Raw genomic sequence first — 20,794 nt, 5'->3', positions numbered from 1 at the left:
CTAAACAAATAAATTGAGTTTCTAGACAACCCCGAAGTATTCAAAAGTTTACAAAAGCAAATTTTGACAAGGTACTACAAAGCCAGTTAACGTTGGTAGTTTAAAAAGGTAAAAGTTGATCTATTATAAAGCAATTGAATTTGCTTGTTTTACTCAACTAGCTTGCATTATTTATCATGCAATGTAAAGAGCTGCAATGTAAAAGAAAATATCTTACATAACTGCTGCAAACATCTCTAATTTTGTATATAAAACTAGATTTTCTAACCTTCAGATAAGGGTATGCATGTCACAGTATAAATGCGCATTATGGAATTAGATTTATCCCCCCAAAGTTTAAATCCGTTAATTTTCAGACCAAGTTGCTCCAGGATTTGTATTTCAATTAAGTCAATGGCATGATAGTTCTTCCAAAACCTCAGTTTACAAAATCCAACAGGCAAGTGGGCAACCAAGACAAAAACTTGGTAAGTCAGATGTTTCAAGTGTAGAGTGCTGAATGGTCAAAACCCAAGGTTCTCAATAAATACTCAGTACCAGGAGAAGATGGGGATTGAAAATAAGGTCTCAAATGCAAACCACGTCACAGCAATATCTTAAACAACTGCAAACAGTAAACATATTCTTGGCATTGAACAAAAACAGGATTAACTCATCTATTTGTAGGTGTGCAGTTGTTTGCCAACCTCTTGATAGAGTTTGATGCTTCTTCCTCAGCAGAGAAAAATACATACCACATTTTAGCAAAGTAGTTCTTCCTATACCATTGTAGTGAAGCTTACGCAAATACATGTTTGTAGGCTGGAATTACTCTCATGAATAGGCATGCAATGGGTCTAAACTCAAACTATTGAGAGGTTTTGTTTATATACAATTTACTATAATGCAATCCAAAACCTCCCATAAGCAATTTCTGACAAGAAAATAAAACCCAACAGTTAAGACTGGAAGTCTAAAGGTGACAATTCATCTATTGGTAAACTAGGAGAATCAAACCAATCTGCAATCTTTTTTACATCCAATTTTTGAATACAATCCATGCCTCACACATGCAAGATGATTAGTCATCTTTTTCCTAAAGACACAAACACAAAGCCATTACTTCAGTGAAAAGACTTCATAGCAACAAGGGGATTCTTTTCTGCCCTTGGCCATATTACATGATCGGTCACTGTAAACATAGAATCACACATCAATTACAAATGAATGAAGTAGGGCATTGAGGGTTGGGCACTTTGGAACTCAGCTCGTTGGTGGGGGGGGGGGAAGGAAGGAGAAGAGAAAACAGTGGTACAGGTAGTAAAGCTGCAGCCTCAGTGTCAAAGACCTGGGTTCAATCCTACCTTGGGTGCTGTCTACATGGAGTTTGCACACTTCTTGTGACTGTGTACTCCAGTTTCCTCTCACATCCCAAAGATGTGGGCTTTGGTAGGTTAACTGGAAGCTATAAAGTACCCTTATTGTGTAGGTGAGAGGAAGAGTCTGGAGAAAGTCGATGAGAATGTGGGGAGAATAAAAGAAAATGTGATAAATGCAAGATTAGTGCAATGAGTGGTTGATAGTTGGCACCTGGTGGGCCAAAGCGCAGGTTTGTGCCTTTTCTTTAAACAAAAAATTCATGCAGGGGTAGATAAAGGATGAAAATGTAGATAGGAATGTGGAACTGAGGTTTTAGCCATATCTTATTAAATGGGGGAAGGTGGCTTAAGGGGCCCTAAGTAGCCCACTCCGGCTCTTAATTCTCATGCCTTTTTCACTGAACCTTAACAACTTTGCCCAATTACCCCATTTCTCCCCCCAAATGCCCTGCTACATTTTTAGCAGTTGCTTCCAGCATTTTCCCCCCAAGACAGATGTTGAACTAATTGATCTGCAGTTTCCCACTTTTTGAAAAAAGGAGTTATATTTCTAATTAAATGGAGTCTTCAACATATCTAAGATTAAAACCAACACAGCAATCTACTTTTTAAGATCCCAGGATAAAGTCTATTAGCACAGAGATAGGCAATAAATGCTGCCTGCCACTGATATCCAGATCACGAAAGGGTTTTTTTAAAAAAAATACATGTCTACCTTGATCAACCTTTGAAAGTTAATTGGATAAATACTTCAACTTTCACCACCTTTTAAGGGATTACATTCCAGATCATGACAATCTGTTGCACAAGTTCTTTTTCATGCCATCAGTAATGTTAAAAACTATTTGCACCTCAGGTAAAAAGATGAGGATTGAACACAGGGCCACATAATTGCAAACCATGTCCTCTACTATGTTACATCTCAAGCTGAAGTCATTTTCCGCTCAAAGCAGAGAGAAAGTATTTAGGCTGTTTATTGAGACTAGTATTTTGGCAAGCCCAAAAGATTTCAATTCCCAACAGATGCACTGTCAAATTCTAACACAAATAATCTGCAGCTCCCATTTCTACTCATTTCAGAGATCTAGACAAGAGAGCATCAGAATATTTCACTAATGCAGCAAACTATTAAAAGTCTTCATAACTGATCACATCTCTTGAAAGAGATCAACAAAGCCACTTTTCAAAACAAAGGCAGTTGAACCTCTAACAGCCCTTCATTATTCAGTCAAATTCAAATCGTTACCAAAGCATATCAAATGCAATAAGTATTTCTCTGCAATAGTTTCCTTTTGGGTGTAGTATTGTAACCAATGAACTAATTTTCCCATTTTAAAGCATAGAAAAACATGTGCAAAGTATATTTTACACAAACACAACATGAAAGAATTTATATTGCAGAAGTGTCAGAATTATTGATCTATAAATTATGCATTATAGCAAAAATTACCTAGAGGTCAGTCGCCATTACTAAGCAGCAAGTAGTAACAAATGACGACAAAATACTGTATACAAACACACCCGAGACTAGTTCCCCAACGCTACATTGAAGTGAATTCCAAAATAAGCATGTAGCAAGAACTTGCAATCATACTAAACCATTCACACCTTAGTATGATTGCAATTCTGCGCTAATTATTTTGATGAAAATCAAAATACAAATTGGAATACTTGAAATACAAACAGAAAATGCAAGAAGCATTTGTCCACTGAGGCAGTACCTGTGGAAAGAGAAACAGTTAATGTTTCAAGTCGAAGACCCTTTCTGAGAACTGGGAAGGAGAAAATGCTAGTTTTTATTTTCAGAGGATAGGGTAAGGACAGAGGGAATCTCTCTGACAAGGCAAGGTCAGGGTTGCCATGGCAATGAACTACTGAAGCACCTATCTGGTTGATAGGTTAATGAGGGACGATAAACAGTGAAAACACAAAGAAATATGCAAAAATTGTGAAATGCAGAGATGTAGGAAGTGCCTAGCAGGTCTGCTAGGGAAGAAACTGAGCCAATATCAGATGACTCATTCTGCTACAAACAGACTCTTCCCGAAAATTGTATTTGATATAGAGACCGCAAGGTCGCAATGTGACCAGATGGATGAGGTAATGCTCCACAGCCTTGCACTGAATCTCAATTTCACAGTACAGAGACCATCGGCAGAATGTCAGAGTGAGAATGTGACAGAATCAAAGCAAAGGGTTGCCCCAGCAGACTGAATGCAAGTGCTCTGCAAAATAGTCACACAATCTGCATCTGGTTTCTCCAATTAAAAGACCACATTGTGAACATTGCATGCAGTAGACTAGATTTGATGTGATTCACTGCTGCATCTAGAAGACTGTCCCTGTATGCTAGGAAGAGGATAAAGGACAGATGTGGCATCTCCTGCAGTTGTATGTAGAGCAAAGTACCTTGATGGGAAGTGACTGGTGCAGATGGAAGAGCAGACCAGGGAGTTGCATAGTGAATGATCCCTTTGGAATACTGAAAAGGCAAGGGTTGACGCATTTTCTGGTGAAATCTTGTTGCAGGCAAAATTAAGAAGGATGATTTGTTAAATGTGAGGCTGGTGAGATGGAAAGTGAGGACTAGGAAACTCTATCCTTGATTTGTTTGAGGAGAGAGGATGAGAATAGAAGTCCAGGAAACAGATTTTAGATCACGATGTTGAAGTTTCCTTCTATGTACAGTGTACCCCCACCCCCATTCTTGCATCCCTTAAAAAAAGCCCGTATTGTAACTTTCTGTAATGTGAACACTGCGCACCCCACCCTCCCCCCCTACAAAACCATCACCACTGAATCCCAAGTGGAAATATGTTCCTATGGGAAGTCTTTCTTCCAATAGTAATATTCCCATGGGTGCACAGTCTATGGGCAAGGGAATTCTGATTGTATGGCAGGCAAAAGAGAAAAAGGGTTATTATTTTAATATCTAGGAATTGACTTTTCATTGTTTGATAAAGTATCATTGTACAAGTAGTAATAGAAGCTGCCTAGTCCAAAGCAAACCCCTTAGGTATCCTCCCACTGTGAATCAGCAGCCTGTGATCCTTCCCTTTGGTAAACTAGTTGCGTTTTCTGTATACAATGTATTCACCCCCACCCCACAAATTCCATAGGAGTGATTTTTTAAAAATTCCTCTTCAAAATTTTGTCAATCCCACAAGGGCAAATTTCCATTCACCAATCTATGGTAACATCCCAGTAGCAAATGTGATCAAAAACAATCCAGTTTTGAGGAATCTGGAAAATATGCTCTAATTTTCCTCAACTTTAAAAATCAGGTTTTGCTTGTATCAAGATGCCAAATCAGTGCATTAATTATCCTAGCAATCTCATTATATGAAGCACTGGTGTTTACTTTCAGCACTCACTACCATTCTTTGATTTACAAATACTAGCCCATATTAAATGACAAGTGTTCACAGGGAGTATTACACGTTTGGCTGCTGGCAGTAGGAAATCTCAACAAATGTAAATCAGGATTATACTTAAAGTCAATCTCAGACAATACAACAGTAAAACACAATACTAAGAAACTGCAAATAGCTACTATTATCACACAGCCTTCTCTCTGGATCTTGTCAATATTGTAATATTGAGAAAACGGGTGTACTGTGGTTACAAATGAGATTTACACTCAGGTCAAACAGGGATGTTTCTGTCTGATTTTGATTGGTGGTGTGGGGGGGGGGGGGGTGCTAGCCTGTATATTATGGAGTTCATTGAATTCAGGTCCACAATTTGCAGCAATCAAATTTGAGCTGGCAATCCTCAGCTTTTTAAGTCCCAAATCTTAACAATTCCATGCCCAAGCAGGCTAGCAATTTACAAATAGAGTTTTAACATTTGTACATCTGAAACAATTAAAGTACAATATGTTAAAAGGGAGATGGCCTTGGTATTCATTTTTGAAAAAAGCCAACCCCTAGCCCCTTCCTGGAGGAGTTAGCAATTTATAAGCTTTAATTGACTTCAGAATGTGCCTATTCAGGCTACATCGCCTTGTGAAAAGCACAATGGCCTTGATAGTTAAATTAAATTCATCTATCAGCTCAGTGGATGATTATCACGAATCAGACCTTGAATTTTTCATAGGCAATGCTAATTGAAACAAGTCTACATTCTTGAAATGAGTGTAGATAAAAGCAGATCAGAATTTTCACTTAACTCTCTCACAATTACAGAAGTGGTACTGCAAAATGATAACATTTAAGGGAAAAAACAAATCAGTTTTTAAATTATTAACTTGAGAGAACTAGTATTTTTTTTAAGCTCCCCGGCCTTTATGAGCACCTATTATTTTACGATTGGGTATTTGTAGATCAAAGGTAGAATGGCAAATTTTCTTAAACTACAAGTTTCTATTTTCCAGTATTTAAATTTATTAATTGCTTCAACTTACCAATGTCCTACTAAAGCCTTAGGAAAGTTTTTCAGAAAATAAATCCTAAATGGGCTACATGAACAGGCCAAAATTAGTGACAATTATTATGTCAATAACAATTGACATTTCAGTGCATGAAAATAATGTCAATTATTTTGCATTAAAATAAACTTACCCATGTTAAATAAATTAAGGTGGAATACAGAACAGAACATATGAACATCACAGGAAATCCACTAGTTTTACTAAATATAGACTGCTGAAATGATACACTGGGTTGGTGAATCAAATGGAACTGCAGAGGAAATCACAATGATATAACTGGTTTATTCAACGATAAAGTCATGTATGTTATTACACCATAATTCAGAATAAATGAATGAGAAGAATAACAGAAAAATGCCAGAAGTACTCAGCAGAGCAGGTGCAATCTGTGGAGGGAGAAACAGGTCAATCTTTTATCTGATGATCAACCTGGAATGTTAAATCTGTCATGAGAATTCAGAGTACCTTCAAAACGCTGAAAGGAGAGGGGAAAGAGGTGTCTGGCGGATGGCATCTCATTTGAAAATGGTGAAAACTGAGGCAGAACTTGTAAATCCTGATTGAAGAAAAATGTTCAGTACTTTCCCCAAATGAACACCAATCTGTATCATCCATCTTTTACTGGTCTCCACCCTATTACAGATAGTCCCTTTATTCCCTCCATCCCTCACCCTTCACTTCAAAATTAAACTTAAATGAAAACATTTGTAAAAAAGTCATGATAAAAGGTCATCAGCTTGTAACGTAGATTCCATTTCTCCCTCTCTCCAGATGATGCCTGATGTGCTGCATATTTCCAACATCTGAAGAATTCTACTTTTAGAGAGAAGCTACTTTCTAGAAGGACTCCCAACAGCCAGATTTCAGCAAATGGTTCTCCAAATTCTGCTGTGGCAGGAGATTACAGGGCAGACAAAGAAAAAAAAATTCAAGTCATTGAAGTGGAACACCCCCACCCACTCCTGGGAACCTTTGGGCAGTAGAACAGGAGCATTCAGTTTAGCATCGAAAACCTTGATGCCAAGTGGCAGCAAATGGATGTCCTGTGTAAGCAGTAAAAACAGCACACCACCTCACAAACTACCCACCTATCCATCCCACTGCCTGGTTCATCTGTGCAAGACCCTGCAGTTCACACCTTAGAATCCAAATAACTCGAGTAGAAGCAAGTTATCCTTGACAGAGGGCTGCATAAGAACTTTGCTTTTTTTTTAAAAAGAGATCAGGATAGCAAGTATGCAAAATACTATTATAAAAATTTAGTGGTGGCAAGCAGAGAAAGACAGATACAGTAAAATGATTAAATTAGCAAGGAATTGTGTTACTTGAGCAATTAGGGAGAATGGTAGGGATGGGTCAGAAAGAAAAGAACATACTTGTACTAATAAAATATTAGCAATTAGCAACAACTAAGCTTGGTACATACTCAGAATTACAAGAGTAAAATTTACTGCTTAACACCCACAAATTGAGAGCCCAATTACCTATTGGAACACTGGAATTTCACAGTACAAGCTTGTTTTTGTACACAATGTATGTGCTTATGAGGTTTAAGTATTAAAAAGGACTTCTAGTAGTCACTCTACAAGACCAGTGTTACATTATATATTAAGGATGTCACTTTGAAGAGCTTATATGCAAATAAAAAGAAATTCCATGGTGTAATTCCACTGCAAGAAGCTGGAGATTAGTAAGGGTTCCCCTCCTACCATCATAACCCATCCCCACTACTTTGATAAAAGGGCAGGTAGTTTTCAGTTAACAGCAGATTTGCTGTCTCAGCACAGAAACCAATGCCAAGGACAGTTTGCCACAGGGAACCTTTACTTTTGCATACAGCTGCATTGGATGTGTAATATGGAAAACAAGTTCAACTTCCTGCCCCATTGTAACGTCAACATTCCCTGTCATGTTTGTTTTAAACTGAGAAAACTATTAACAAGTGATCACAGCTTTTTAAAAAAAGATTCCATAATAATCACTCAAGGCATCTATACTAAAAATGCATTCAAGAAGCCAAAATAATATGTTACAAGAGTAAAATTCAAATGGTTTTGGTCATTCAATTGATATTCAATCGATATTCAATCATTGCCTTTCATCAGAATGTATTTCATTAATGAGAATATTAATTAGTTTCTAAAAGAATAACAAGAATGACATCAATCACGAAAGTATGAAGCAAGTAAGAAACAAACAAGTCAGTACTGGACTCACTTTTGATAAAGGCACAAGATAGGTATTATTTAATAAGTCTTAAATTAGTCTATTAGGCAGCACCTTGTAATTTCCCCATTGCAACATCCAATTGTTTCCAAAACAACTCCATGAGTATCTGGCATCTGCCATACAAGTTGATGGCTTCTGGAATGAAAATATCGTGAGATTCAGGACTGCAGTGTAATCTTCAGATAAAACAGAAGTTGGAGGTCCAACAAACAGCAAAGACGATAAGCATTAATAAATAAGATTTACAGAATGCTTCAAAAGTAAGAAAGCATTGATAATGCTTTTGTGACATTCCTTGTAGACAAAATATATTAGTAAGTCATGAAAGATACTAGAACATATGATCTAAATGTTAGAAAATAAAGTTTTTCTTAAAAAAATAAAACCTAGGGGAAAAAGTGGAAATACTTAGGGAGGCCATTCCTGACTGTTGTGCCCTGACAGCCAAACATGTCCATAAAAGAAGTGAATATGCTCAAGAATGACTAAGAGGATGAAACTGGACCACAGCTCTCTCAGAATGTCATCTCTCTCTCTCCACGAGTATGCCTGGCCTGTTGAGTATTTTCAACATTTCTGATTTTTTTTTCCTTCCAGGAACCTGCAGGGGATTATCTATTTGGGGAGAGATCATGCTGGGATTTGAAAACAAGTTTGAGAACTTTGGGGCATTATTTAAATAAGAGTCCATTTTCAATGTAATTCTGCAACCACCAAGGTGATGGATAAATAGGATTTGGTGAGTGTTAAGATGCAGGCAAAAGTGTTTCAGAAAGCCTCAATATAATAAAGGGTTAACTGATGGAAGCCAGCCAAGAATGGAATTGTTAAGTCTAGAGGTAACAGAGATTCAGATGGACCAAGGCAAGGTAATGTCAACTTTTTTTTCCTTCTGTAACTTCAGGACTAGGGGAATGGGCAGACTGATAATAGAAGGAGTGAGGGATCATGTATTTTGAAGAGAGAGTATAAACTCAGTGAAAGTACAACATGTTCAGGAAGAGGGAAACAAGCATGCAAACACATTGGCTCTAGCCCAAGTCAAGCCCTCCACTGCCCTCCCATTCCCTGTCCAGATGTTACATCATCTTGAGGTCACATAGTCACAATGCCCTAGAGTTTGTTGCTCCTCAGATGGTTGAGGTGACGAGAGCCTACACATTACAAATAATAGGGCGCTTTGGAGCCTGAAGCCCCAGACCACCCCATGAATCTTGTGATGGCAGCGTGTGCTGATGGAAGACTTTTGATAATCAAATTGAGAACCACTCGATATGCAGTTAAATAAATCTAGAAGTTTAAACACAAAAACCAAATTTAAGATTACATTTAACTTGCATATATCAATTAGACAATTAATATTAATCAAAATAAAGAGTGATAAAGACAAACCATTTATCTTTCCCATCTCATTTGACAACAGCTTAAATGAATGTGGCTGCACTAAATAAGCCAGCAATGGCTGGTGCAGTTTCCAGCTCCTTGACTCTATAGAAATCAGGAACCACCCTTTTTTGACAACTGCAATTTGATAAAGTTATGGTTTACAGGCTGTGCATCTTACAAACAGGGCATTAGAGTACAAAGATTAAATTTTACAATGTCATCATAATGTCCGGGTAAAACTAAACACACTTCACTATACATAGAACCTTTATGTCACTGACACTTAAAACATCAGATCACCAGAAAGAAACTAACTGAAGACAGTAGAAGATCAAGAGGAGATTTGATGAAAGTACTCCCTCCACCCCATGCATGACCCCAAATCTTAAAATCAACATCCCACACATCTAAATGCTTTTAAAGGGCAAATAAGATTCATTTTGTTAGTTGGGGAAATCAGTGCAGTCACTACAGAAGGGAGGAGAAACAAAGACAAGTGCCTTTACACAAAGTTAAAAGAAAATGGAACATTTTGCCACAATACTATTATTGTATTAGATAGTCTGCTTTGTTACTGAAGAACTAGTGATACATATATAATTCACAGCAAACACCAGAGTATCAAAATCTTGGAAAATACAGAACATATTGACCAGAAGCTCCTTGTTGCTAATACTGTATGTGGAGATACAGGAAGTCAGAGTACTGGTTAAGAGAAGGCATTCAAAAATGTGAGTATTCATAAAGCAGGAGAGAAATTGTTTCCACCAGTGATGATCAATAAGCAGAGGCTGCAAATTTAAAATAACTGGTAGAAAAAATAGGGGAAATTGGAAGAAACCTGTTCCCAGTGGGTTAAAATATCAACACTACCCAAAGGAGTGGTAGAAAGAAAATGAAGCTACATGGCTTGTCTTAACCTTTTTTTAAAAAATGATGTTTTTAAAATGATTGTACGTAAGTTTTATGTATTCTAAAGAAAAGATTTTTGGGGAAAAGGCTGGAGTGCAAAACTGAAATGGGCATTCTTTCAACAAAAATACAACAGACCAAGAGACTTGGAATTCAAGAAATGCTACTCAAAGTGTTGCAGTATTGATAGCAACTTCACTTTTGATTTTAACAAATGCTTTCATTTTGTTCTAAATCAATATGGCATAGGTTGAAATTTTGCCAGCATTTGACAATTATACAATGATTTCTAATGTAAAAGAATTGACAATTTTCCTCTTGTGTGGAGTGAGTGTCTTGGATGAGTGTCTGAAAATTTGTGATGAGAACTGCAAAGTGGCAGGCTGGAGAGGGCCTGCCCAAGGATGGAGACTTTGACATTGTTCTGATGCAGCAGTACACAACATTGTTTAATGTGGGAAGAGCCAGATTTACAATCCAAACCACTTCCAAAGACCACTTATGAAAACCACATTTTATTTTGTTCAAGTCATTCAGAAAAATACATTAAAGCTAAGTTTCCTTTTTAAAAAAGCAGCTAACCGTTCACACCTTCCTTTCAGAAAGCCAACAATTCCCACTGGTCTAAGTCAGGAAACTGAATGCGTTTCCTCCCTGTGCATCCTTAATAACCATTGTGCTAACAAACCATATACGTATGCCCATTTCTATCAAAAGTAACATCTAGGAGGGAGGTGGTGGCAGGATGGTAATTCAAAAGAATCTTACTACTCATTATGCCTGTACCAGCTTTTTAAAAAGTGCTCTGAAAATAGTTGGTGCAAGTGAAAGACCTGTACCTACCAGTACCATATGCCTGCATATAAAGCTAGGAGCTGACCTGTATGTGGATTTGGGTCCAGAAGGTCAGGCTGAACCTATAGTCTCTAGTCAACAAGTCCTTTGGATGGCATTAGGTAGGCCCCAGGGATACAGACAGGGGGATAAGTAGTTCTATTTTAGATCTGCAAACACAGCCTCCACAACACTCCTCCCAGTGTTTTGTGCCTCTGCTAGATGAAGCCATAGGTCACTGTTTTGATGGAATTGGAGTGTCCTGGGAAGCACTGTCAAGTCTCTGACTAGGGCAGCTTGAATAAGCAACCAGACAGGATAGATACAGACCCTGTGGGGATAACAAACGGTGGTGGGCCAGACAGTACCATTCTGCATCGTGGAGGTTTCGCTCCATGATCATTAAGATAAGCTTGGAAGTCAGAAAGCTATCTGGAAGGTTGGAACTCTAAAATTTGTAAGGTTCACATCCTTGAGCAATAACTTGCAGCCAAGATACCAAAATCCAATATTCCATCTCTAAGTCATTAAATATGCACCTCATGCAACATGAAATAACATTTTTAATAACATGCTGGTTATCCATGATGCTCATCTATGCTAATCCCATTTGCCCATATCCCTCACTAACTGTCCAAATGCCTTTTAAACCTTGTATGTGCTGCTACTTACCTCCTCCGGCAGCTCATTTCAGATATTCACAACCCTGTGAGAAAAACATACTCCTCTGATCTCCTTTAAATTTCTTCCCTCTCACCATAAACCTGTCCCCTTTAGTTCTAAACTCCTATGCCCTTGGAAAAAGACTTACCATCTATTCTATCTGTACCTCTCAATTTTATAAACCTCAACAAGATCACCTCTCAGCCTCCTACGTTCCAGAGAGAAACTCAGCCTCTGCCTTATAACTATAAACCCTCCATTTCAGGCAACATCCTGGTAAATCTAGTTTGCACTCTCTCAATTGTTAAATCCTTCCTGTAGTGCGGCAACCAGAACTATACACAATACTCCAAGGGCAGTTTAAACCAATGTTTAATAGGAGTAATTAGGAGTGGCACCGTTGATTCTTCGCTTAAATTTGAGGAAGTATAGAGTCCATTTATTCAATATTTTCACATGATATAGATCCCTTTTCAATAACCTTTGAATTTAGAGGAGCGGAGTTGACAACACAATAATGCTCTTTGTTCATCGAGAAATATCAGTCCGGTTTTTTCTCTTTTGAAATTTTTGTTTTAGTTTGTTTCGTTTTATTGCTTACAATTTTTTTTCCCCCAATTTGGTTTTTTTTATATAATAAATCTTTCTTTCTCCTTTTGACTTTCTTTTTGTAATATATTCATTTACCAAGAAACCAAGGGGCCTAGAATGTTTTTTTATTCTTTATCATTACATATGTCATGATTGTCCTCCCAATCTCTTTGTATTGCGTATAATTACTGATGTTATATGTATTAATCTGAAAATTAATAAAAAGATTGACAAAGAAAGAAATACAGCTGCAACATGACATCCCAACTCTTATACTCAATGCCTCAGCCTATGTAGGCAAGCATACCAAATAACTTATTATAATTAGGAAAGGGTATCATGGTACAGATGCAGAAATAACATTTCTATTGATATAGTTATGTAAATTCAGGCCACGATATTCTGAGTAGCAAAAGTTAGCAGTCAGTCCCCATAAAGTATTCAAACCTACGGAATTATTGCATCTCAGCATAACTTGCAACACATCACAGAAAACTCAATCCAGCCCAACCCACAGACATCTTTAAGATGTTGCTTATGCAATTAAGTGGATTCATTCTTTTCAATACAACAATCAAGGTTGCAGCAAGGTATGCCTTAAGTATTATGCATGCATTCACTTATAGTCTGGCTATGACTTGCCAAAGAGCATTTTTGGAAAAAGTTAGTATTCCAGTCAAGATCCAATGCTGTGGTTAAAACCAGCCCCAATTACACAACTCTCAAGCATTGTTCAGTTCTTTGTTATAATTCCAACTTTAACAAATAATGCCAGTCTTTTCTGCTAAAGGTGTGTAATTTGAATGGAAAAATGTTCTTTACAAACCAGGAAACACAACTTCTCACCTTCCTCGAGACTGTAGAAAAATATTTTGCAACTTAGTCCTCTTTCTTCCACAGTTACAAGACCAAAGAAATTGCAATTGATAGAGATCTGTGTTCCAGATGAACGAATATACATCAAGAATATCATCAAGTTTTTTTTTTACATACATGAGGGGGTTAGGACTTCACTTTTCTTTTACAAAAAACTTCCCCAATATCCACTCACTGCTGCCCAGTTTGGGTTTTGCCAGAACTATTTGGCATTAAACATCATCACAATCTCAGATCAAACATGGACAAAAGAACTGAATTCCAGAGGCAAACTGAGTGACTATCCTTAACATCAAGACACCATTTGACCAAATGTGGCATTAAGGTGTCTTGGTAACATTGTCAGTGGACATCATGGGGGAAACAGTCCAATGATCATCTCACGCAAAAGATGATTGTGGTTGGAGCCTGACCCCAGCATACTGCTGCACAAGTTCTTCATGACAGTACATCTGATCTAATTATCTTCAGCTGCTTCAATGACCTTCCTTCACAATTAGTGGGGATGTTCACTGATGATTGCACAGTTAATTCTATTTGCAATCCCTCAATAAATGAAGCAGTCTATGCCTGCATGCAGCAAGACTTGGACAACATTCAAGCATGGGCTGGCGAGCAACAATCATGCCACAAGAATAGCAGACAATGACCATCTCCAACAATTATCTTTGTTATTCAATGGCATTACCATCACCACATCCCCCACCATCAACATCATGTGGGTCACAAGTGACCAGGAGCTCAAACAGACCAGGCACAAAAATTCTGTGGCTAGGTGGGCAAGTAAGAAGCTAGATATCCTGCAGTAATTGACTAACCTCAAGATATGGAAAAGCCTTTCCACCATCTAGAAGGCTTAAGTCTAGATGTGTGTAGCTTCAACAACCCCTATGAAGTTTGTCACCATCCAGATCAAAGCAGCCCACTTGATTAGTACTCAATCCATCATTCCCTCCATTGCACTGTGGCTGCAGTGCCTATCATCTACAAAAATCCCCTGCAGCTACTTGTCTAAACTACACCTCCCAAGCCTACAGCCACCACCACCATTCCCCCACCATGAAGAGCAAAGATCTTTAAGGGGAAATGTTTCCACACACTAAGTTATACACCATCTCAACTTGGAAATATGCTGTCTTTCCTTCATCACTAGGCCCAGACCCCAGAACCCCCTACCCAACACCATTGAGCACCTTCAGCAGAAGGACTGCAGTGGTTCATGTAAGTGGCTCACCACTATCTTCACTCAGGTAATTTGGGATGGTAAAGACCACAAAATTTCTCAAGGTTGACTTGGTAATAGGAGGCAGAGGGTAGTAATGGAAGGTTATTTTTCTGATTGGAAGTCTCTATGCTAGGACACTTGACATATGTGATATATTAATTACTTGCGTGTGAATGTAGGAGGTATGATTTTTGTCTCTCTCAATCTTGCACTATAGTTATGTTTATTTTGTATGTGTATGTATAATTGTATGTGTATGTATAATTAAGTTTTATGTCAACTTATGTTTGTCCTGGTCTTGTAATGCACCGCTGTTGCAAAAAGATAACTTTCATGGCATTTATACCCTCAAGTATTAGACACTTCGACCCTGGGAAAAATAGCAGCTAACTATCCATGCTTCTCATAATCTTAGAAATTTCTATCAGGTTTCCCCTCACCCTCCATTGCTCCAGAGAAAGCTACCCAAGTTTGCCCAACCTCTCCTTATAGCACAGACTAGAATATATGCATGTATGTATGTCTATGACAACAACAATAAACTAATCTTGATTAGAGACACAAGAGACTGCAGATACTGGAATAGAGAGCAACACGAAATGCCGGAGGAACTCAGTGGGTCAGGCAGCATCTATGGAGGAAAATGGACAGTCAATGTTCTAGGTCAACTCTTCATCTGGACTATCGCCCATCTACTTTTCTGTCTAGATGAAGGGTCTCAACCTGAAACGCCAACTGTCTGTTTTCCTCCATAGATGCTGCCTGACCTGCTGAGTTTTCAACATCTCATGTGTTGGAACTTGATTAGTAAGTCTGTTGTGACTTGACAATTTATGGTGTTGTAGATAATGAAGAGGATTATGCTAGGCTACAGCATTATATTGATAGGCTGGAAAGTTGGGTGGACCAAGAACAGATGGAGTTTAACCCTGACAAGTGCAATGCAATTTGGTCAAATAAGGGTAGGAATAATTGGGTCCACGAGAGTATTGATGAAGATGGACCTGGGTACAAGTCCATAGATCCCTGAAAGTGGCTCACAGGTGGTGAAGGTGGCACAACTTCACGAAACATTGGTCAGGCCATACCTGGAGTATTACATGCAGTTCTGGTTGACACACTATAGGAAAGATGTGATCACACTTGAGGGTGCAGGGGACATTCACTGGGATATTGTCTAGATTGGAGCATTTGAGTTATACGGAGACAATAGATAGGCTGGATTTGTTTTCCTTGGAGCAGAGGAGGCTGAGGGATGTCCTGATAAAGAGGTATACAAAATTATGAGGGGGGTAGATAGGGCACAGTAGTGTAGCGTTTAGTGTAACGCTATTAGAGTGCCAGTGACCCGGTTCAATTCCAGCCACTGTTTGTAAGGAGTGTGTACATTCTCCCCTTGTCTGTGTGAGTTTCCTCCGGGTGCACACAATGCCAAAAAAAATGCATTTCACTGTGTTTCGATGTACATGTTGCTAATAAAGATACCTTATGAGCCATGGAGTGCAAATGACTGTCTTCCTTATACCTCCATGTAGTGAGACCAAAACAATATACCTGCTCTAATTTTCAATGAATTCTGCTTTAACAACTCATACATTCATGATTTCAAGAAATTTAACAGGTTTAAAAAGAAGACCTGACACTGTAAATATAAATAAGAGTTAGTCATTTGACTCTTTTGACCATGGTCCACCATTCATCATGATCATGCTGACCTTCCACCTCAATGCCATTTTCCTGAAACCCCATATCCCTTGATTCCTTAACTATTGAGAAACAAAAGGACCGCAGATGCTGAAATATGGATGAAAAGCACTGATGCTGGAGGAACTCAGCAGGCCAGGCAGCATCCATGGAGAAAAGCAGGCGGTCAATGTTTCGAGTCAGGTGTCTTCTTCAGGACTGACTCAAAACGTTGACTGCCTGCTTTTCTCCACGGATGCTGCCTGGCCTACTGAGTTCCTCCAGCATCATCATGTTTTTCATCCTTATCTACTGATCTGTTTTGAATGAGACTGAGCCTCCACAAACCCCAGAGGTAGAAAATTCCAAGCATTCACCACCCTTTGAGTTCTCTTCACTACAATCCCAATGGCCTAGCTCTTATTGAGACTGTGACTCCTGGTTTCCAGACTCTCAACCAGAGGAAACATCCTCTTTGTATTTAGCTTGTCAAATGTTACAAGAATGTTTAGTTTCTATGAACTAACATCCACTGGTAACAACCTAATTCTGCTCCAGCAGAATTCATAGCCTTCAGATGAGGAGCAAAGTAAATTTACACAAGCAATTTTCCAATCAGTTCACTGACTCAAAAGGTCATTTTTCATGAACCTGCAGATCAATGTGTAAATATCCTGTTAAAAAGCAGAAACACAAGCCAGAGATTTTATTTTTGATTTAGCCAATAGAATTTCTAACCTACATTGTTCCTTCAACTTTCTATTACATTAGGTACAATAAATTAATGTGGAATTGTTCTTCTTCTAAAACCCAGCTCCTTACCTGCTATGTGCTTAATTGTCACTACAATTTGATTACAAGCACCAACCCCTCTACCCACACCAATCCTTCCCAGCCTTGTATCCCAAGTATTACTGAAAGAACTGACCTTGCTGGTCAGCATCTTCAGGTCTTGATGGATTTGGAGCCACAGGCAATGGCCTGGGAGGACGAGGCTTGGGTGTTGGTGGAGAAATTTTCCTGCGACCATAAAACTCTACGTAGGTTCCTGGAAAATCTCCCCTTTCTTGTGTGTTTTCATTTACACCCGTGAGCCAGCCAATCTCCTCCGGTCTCGTCTCATCTCCCTCGCTGAAACCCAGGGCTAACAGAGTACTTTTAGTGACAATCAGTACATCACCAGTATGCAAATCAATGTCTTCTTCTCGTTCTTTTTTGTATTCATACAAAGCTCTGTATTGATATCCATCTGCACTCATTTTCTTTATTGTTATTAATGCAAAACATGCAAGACGTTTTGCTCTTTATGTAGACACCAGGTGATAAAATTCAAAAATTATAGATGTTTTTCAAGTGAAAATGGATTCTCCCAATGAAGTACTTGCCAACAGTTGCTTGCTTAATCAAAAGTCTCTTAAACTACTATGTACCATTTCAGAAAATTAGCAATGCTGCTCTTCAAAAAGAAAATACCACTACTTGTTCTTCTCAATGGCATTGGCAGATTCTTGAAAGATTCCCAAGGTGAATTATTTGAAGTATCTTTTTTTTTAAATGCTCCATCCACTGTATCCAGTGAACATCAAGCTGCATCCACTTTAGGACTGGCAATGACCTAAAAGGGAAGAGGAATGTTTTGTTAATAGAAGTTAATATAACCTCATTTCTTATACAATGGTCAAATGACAACAACCCACTCATGATTCATATAAAGATAGCTCATCCAAATGAAAAACTTTATATATTATGCATTTGAATATGTTCCAGAAAATGCAGAAGTTATAATTTACAACATAATAAACATTATACTCACAGCTTTCGAGGTTGGTCAGTTATTAAAAAGGGAACAAATTGGCAGAGCAATATGGGCACTGCAATAGGAACCAGCTGAAAGCCAAGCAAAATTACATGACAGTGGCTTTAGATCATTACCAAGTTTGAAATAATGTTAATTTTTTAGATATTTTGTGTATAATACCCATCCCCAAGGTCAAGTTTAACATGGGGTATTATTCCAACTGCAAATTCACTTGACATGCTAGACAGAAATTTGATGCTTCCTATAAAAAACTAAAAACTGAAAGCCAGTGTCATTGCATTTGATCATCCATGCAGACAAGGAACAAAGAATAAGATCAGAGTGAAAAACAACTCAATCATTACAATCCATTAGTTAAACTGAAGACAAAGGTAATCCAATACAGTTCTGTACATAATTATCACAAACTCTAAAAATATGAAAAGCTTTAAGACTACTAATGCCTCAATCATTTACCAAACTACTGACTTTGTTTACAATTAATTCATCGCTGAGTAAACATGGGCAATTATTGTATAAACAAGCATTTTAAATCGCACAGTAACAATATTTTCCAATATCAAGTCCTTAAAAGAATAGAGGAAAACCACAATTTTTAAAAAACAGAAAATATAAGAAATACTCAGCAGATAAGGCAGTATCCGTGGAGAGAGAAACAGAATTAACATTTTAGGTTGGTGACTTGCCATCTGACTATTTCCAGTACTCCTGGTTTATTTCAGATTTCTAGCATCTGCAGTTTGCGTCTTTTACTTTGAGGAAAGAGCTGAAAACTGGAAATGGAAGTTTCCCTGGGCATTATAGCATGTGGATTTGATTACTCAAATGAAGCTCAAACATTCAATGCACTGTACATTTTGGGGGCAAAAAGGTCTTTTTATAGGTGTGGGAGGGGATCAAGAGCAGTCAGGAACGACTTGCTTGTTCAAATCTAATTTTAAAACAATTTGGCTTTTTTGTCAGATTGATATACAGTACAAGCATAGCAGCAATGGAGTTTCATCTAACCAGGAGATCAATTATAACTGTAACCAGAACTGTGAGAGGTATTAAGTTTTTAAAAACTTCCAATTCGCATCTTTATATCCCAAACACAGCAATATTACAAAACTAAAAGCAATTGGTCTACAATTTACTGCATCTTATGGACAAATAAGTTGTTTAAATAAAAAAGTATAAGCGGCCTTACGGTCGACAGCGTACAGTAACTCGAGGCTCCGCATAACAATCCATATGGACCGTATTAATGTCGATACGTGGTCGGCGTAAGCTTGCAAATGAGATTTTAGTTTTTTCCAAAAAAAAACTTAAATTAAGGACGACTATTACAACGTAATACAAATGAAAAGACTGCTGATAAGCAAGGTTTTAACACCGGAATCTCGGAGAAAAGTTAAATAAAACATTAAGTTTAAGAACGGGATAACTAGATGAATAATTGGATTGCTTAGCGGACACGATTAAAATACTCAGCACGCCTTGTATTCCCGATATAGGGAACGTGGGCGGTTTCCCCCCCGAAGTTGCCCCCCTCGCCTCCGCAGAAACAGGTCGTTAATCTCTTCCTGCGGTGTCTTCCCGCCCTCACCCCTCCACCGCCCATTAAAACCGGGCCCCCAACCCCCGGAGCCCAGTTTCCCCTCCAGCCGGAGGGACAACCCGGGAGCCGAGAAACCCTCCGCAACGAGAAACCTCCCGGGAACGGCGGGCGGGCAGCCACCGCTGGCGGGGCCTCGACCAACCGCCCCCTCCGTAGACGCGGAGTAACCGGCGGGTTTACCTGGTGAACAAGGCCGCTGACGGACCGGCGGGTCACTACCGATCACTCGCTAACGGACCGACGGGTTACCACCGATCACCCGCTGACGGACCAGCGGTTTGCCACCGATCGGCCACTCAACTCCCCTCGATCACCAATCCGCGCTGCTCCTCCTCCAAAAGGCGCGAGTATTGTTCCCAGCAACGCGCCCCTTCCGCCCCTCGTCCATTGGTCCGCTTCAGTCATGACAGGTGCCAATCTCCGTCAGTGCCCTAAACCCCGCCTTAGCATTGCTGGCTTTCAAGGAAGCCGACAGTATGAACCTATGCTTATTGTATTGCATTCCTTAACTTTAGTTGCTCACGCCAAATCGCTTCTTACTGCTGGAGGCGCCTCCTTGCAATTATGGCACTCGTGGTGGAGAGCTCCCAACCCGATGGTGCTGCTCCTTTATCAAACACGCTCAAGGCATATAACGTCTTTATCGTACCGTATCTAGCAACACCCACTCGCCTAACGCCATCTTCCCGTTCAACTGCAGGAGATGCAATAGCCTTTCACCCCTTCCCATCCAGGAACACAAGCCTTTCTTAAAAATTAAAAAAAACCCTGCATGTATTGAATATCTGAAATGAAAACTGGAAGTATCGGAATCACTTGGCGACTCATTGCAAGCTCTTCTCAGCAGATCTATTCATTACATCTATTATAATCGTTCTACTCTTTTAAGTCTAAATTTCGAGACTTTAAGCTTTTCCCTTTGTAGTACCTCGATGTAATTATGTTTTGAAATGACCTGTATGGATGGTATGCAAAACAAAGTTTTTCACTGTATCTTTGGTACATATGACAATAATGAACCAATTTGCCAATACCCAATTGTCAGGCAGCAATTGTGGAGAAAGAAACTAATTAACATTTCAGGAATAAAACCATTCTGATGAAGGGTCAGTCTAAACCATTGACTCCGTCTCTCCCCCCCCTCCCCCCTCCACTCACTTCCCCCTCCTACACCCTCCACCCCACT

The 20,794-nt window shown here is 38.9% G+C and overlaps 1 protein-coding gene across 2 annotated transcripts in view; it reads right to left on the bottom strand.

The window, feature by feature from the left end:
- The window catches only part of pik3r1 (phosphoinositide-3-kinase, regulatory subunit 1 (alpha)), a 66,060-nt gene extending 45,970 nt beyond the window's left edge, over window positions 1–20,090 (bottom strand). The window contains exons 1-2 of one of the 2 annotated variants that reach the window (XM_052019268.1): window positions 19,789–20,090; window positions 17,118–17,804 (exon numbers count right to left, since the gene is read on the bottom strand). In XM_052019268.1, coding sequence (XP_051875228.1) covers window positions 17,118–17,448 — 331 coding nt within the window. In that variant the 5' untranslated portion in view covers window positions 17,449–17,804; window positions 19,789–20,090. The remainder of the gene's footprint in view (window positions 1–17,117; window positions 17,805–19,788) is intronic. The other variant, XM_052019269.1, reaches the window with a different exon arrangement.
- Between the last annotated feature and the right edge of the window lie 704 nt (window positions 20,091–20,794).

The sequence above is a fragment of the Pristis pectinata genome, chromosome 7 (assembly GCF_009764475.1).
Source record: "Pristis pectinata isolate sPriPec2 chromosome 7, sPriPec2.1.pri, whole genome shotgun sequence".
NCBI lineage: Eukaryota > Metazoa > Chordata > Chondrichthyes > Rhinopristiformes > Pristidae > Pristis > Pristis pectinata.
The sequence above is the reverse complement of the archived record's forward strand: the minus strand, read 5'-3'. Positions and strand labels throughout refer to the sequence as shown.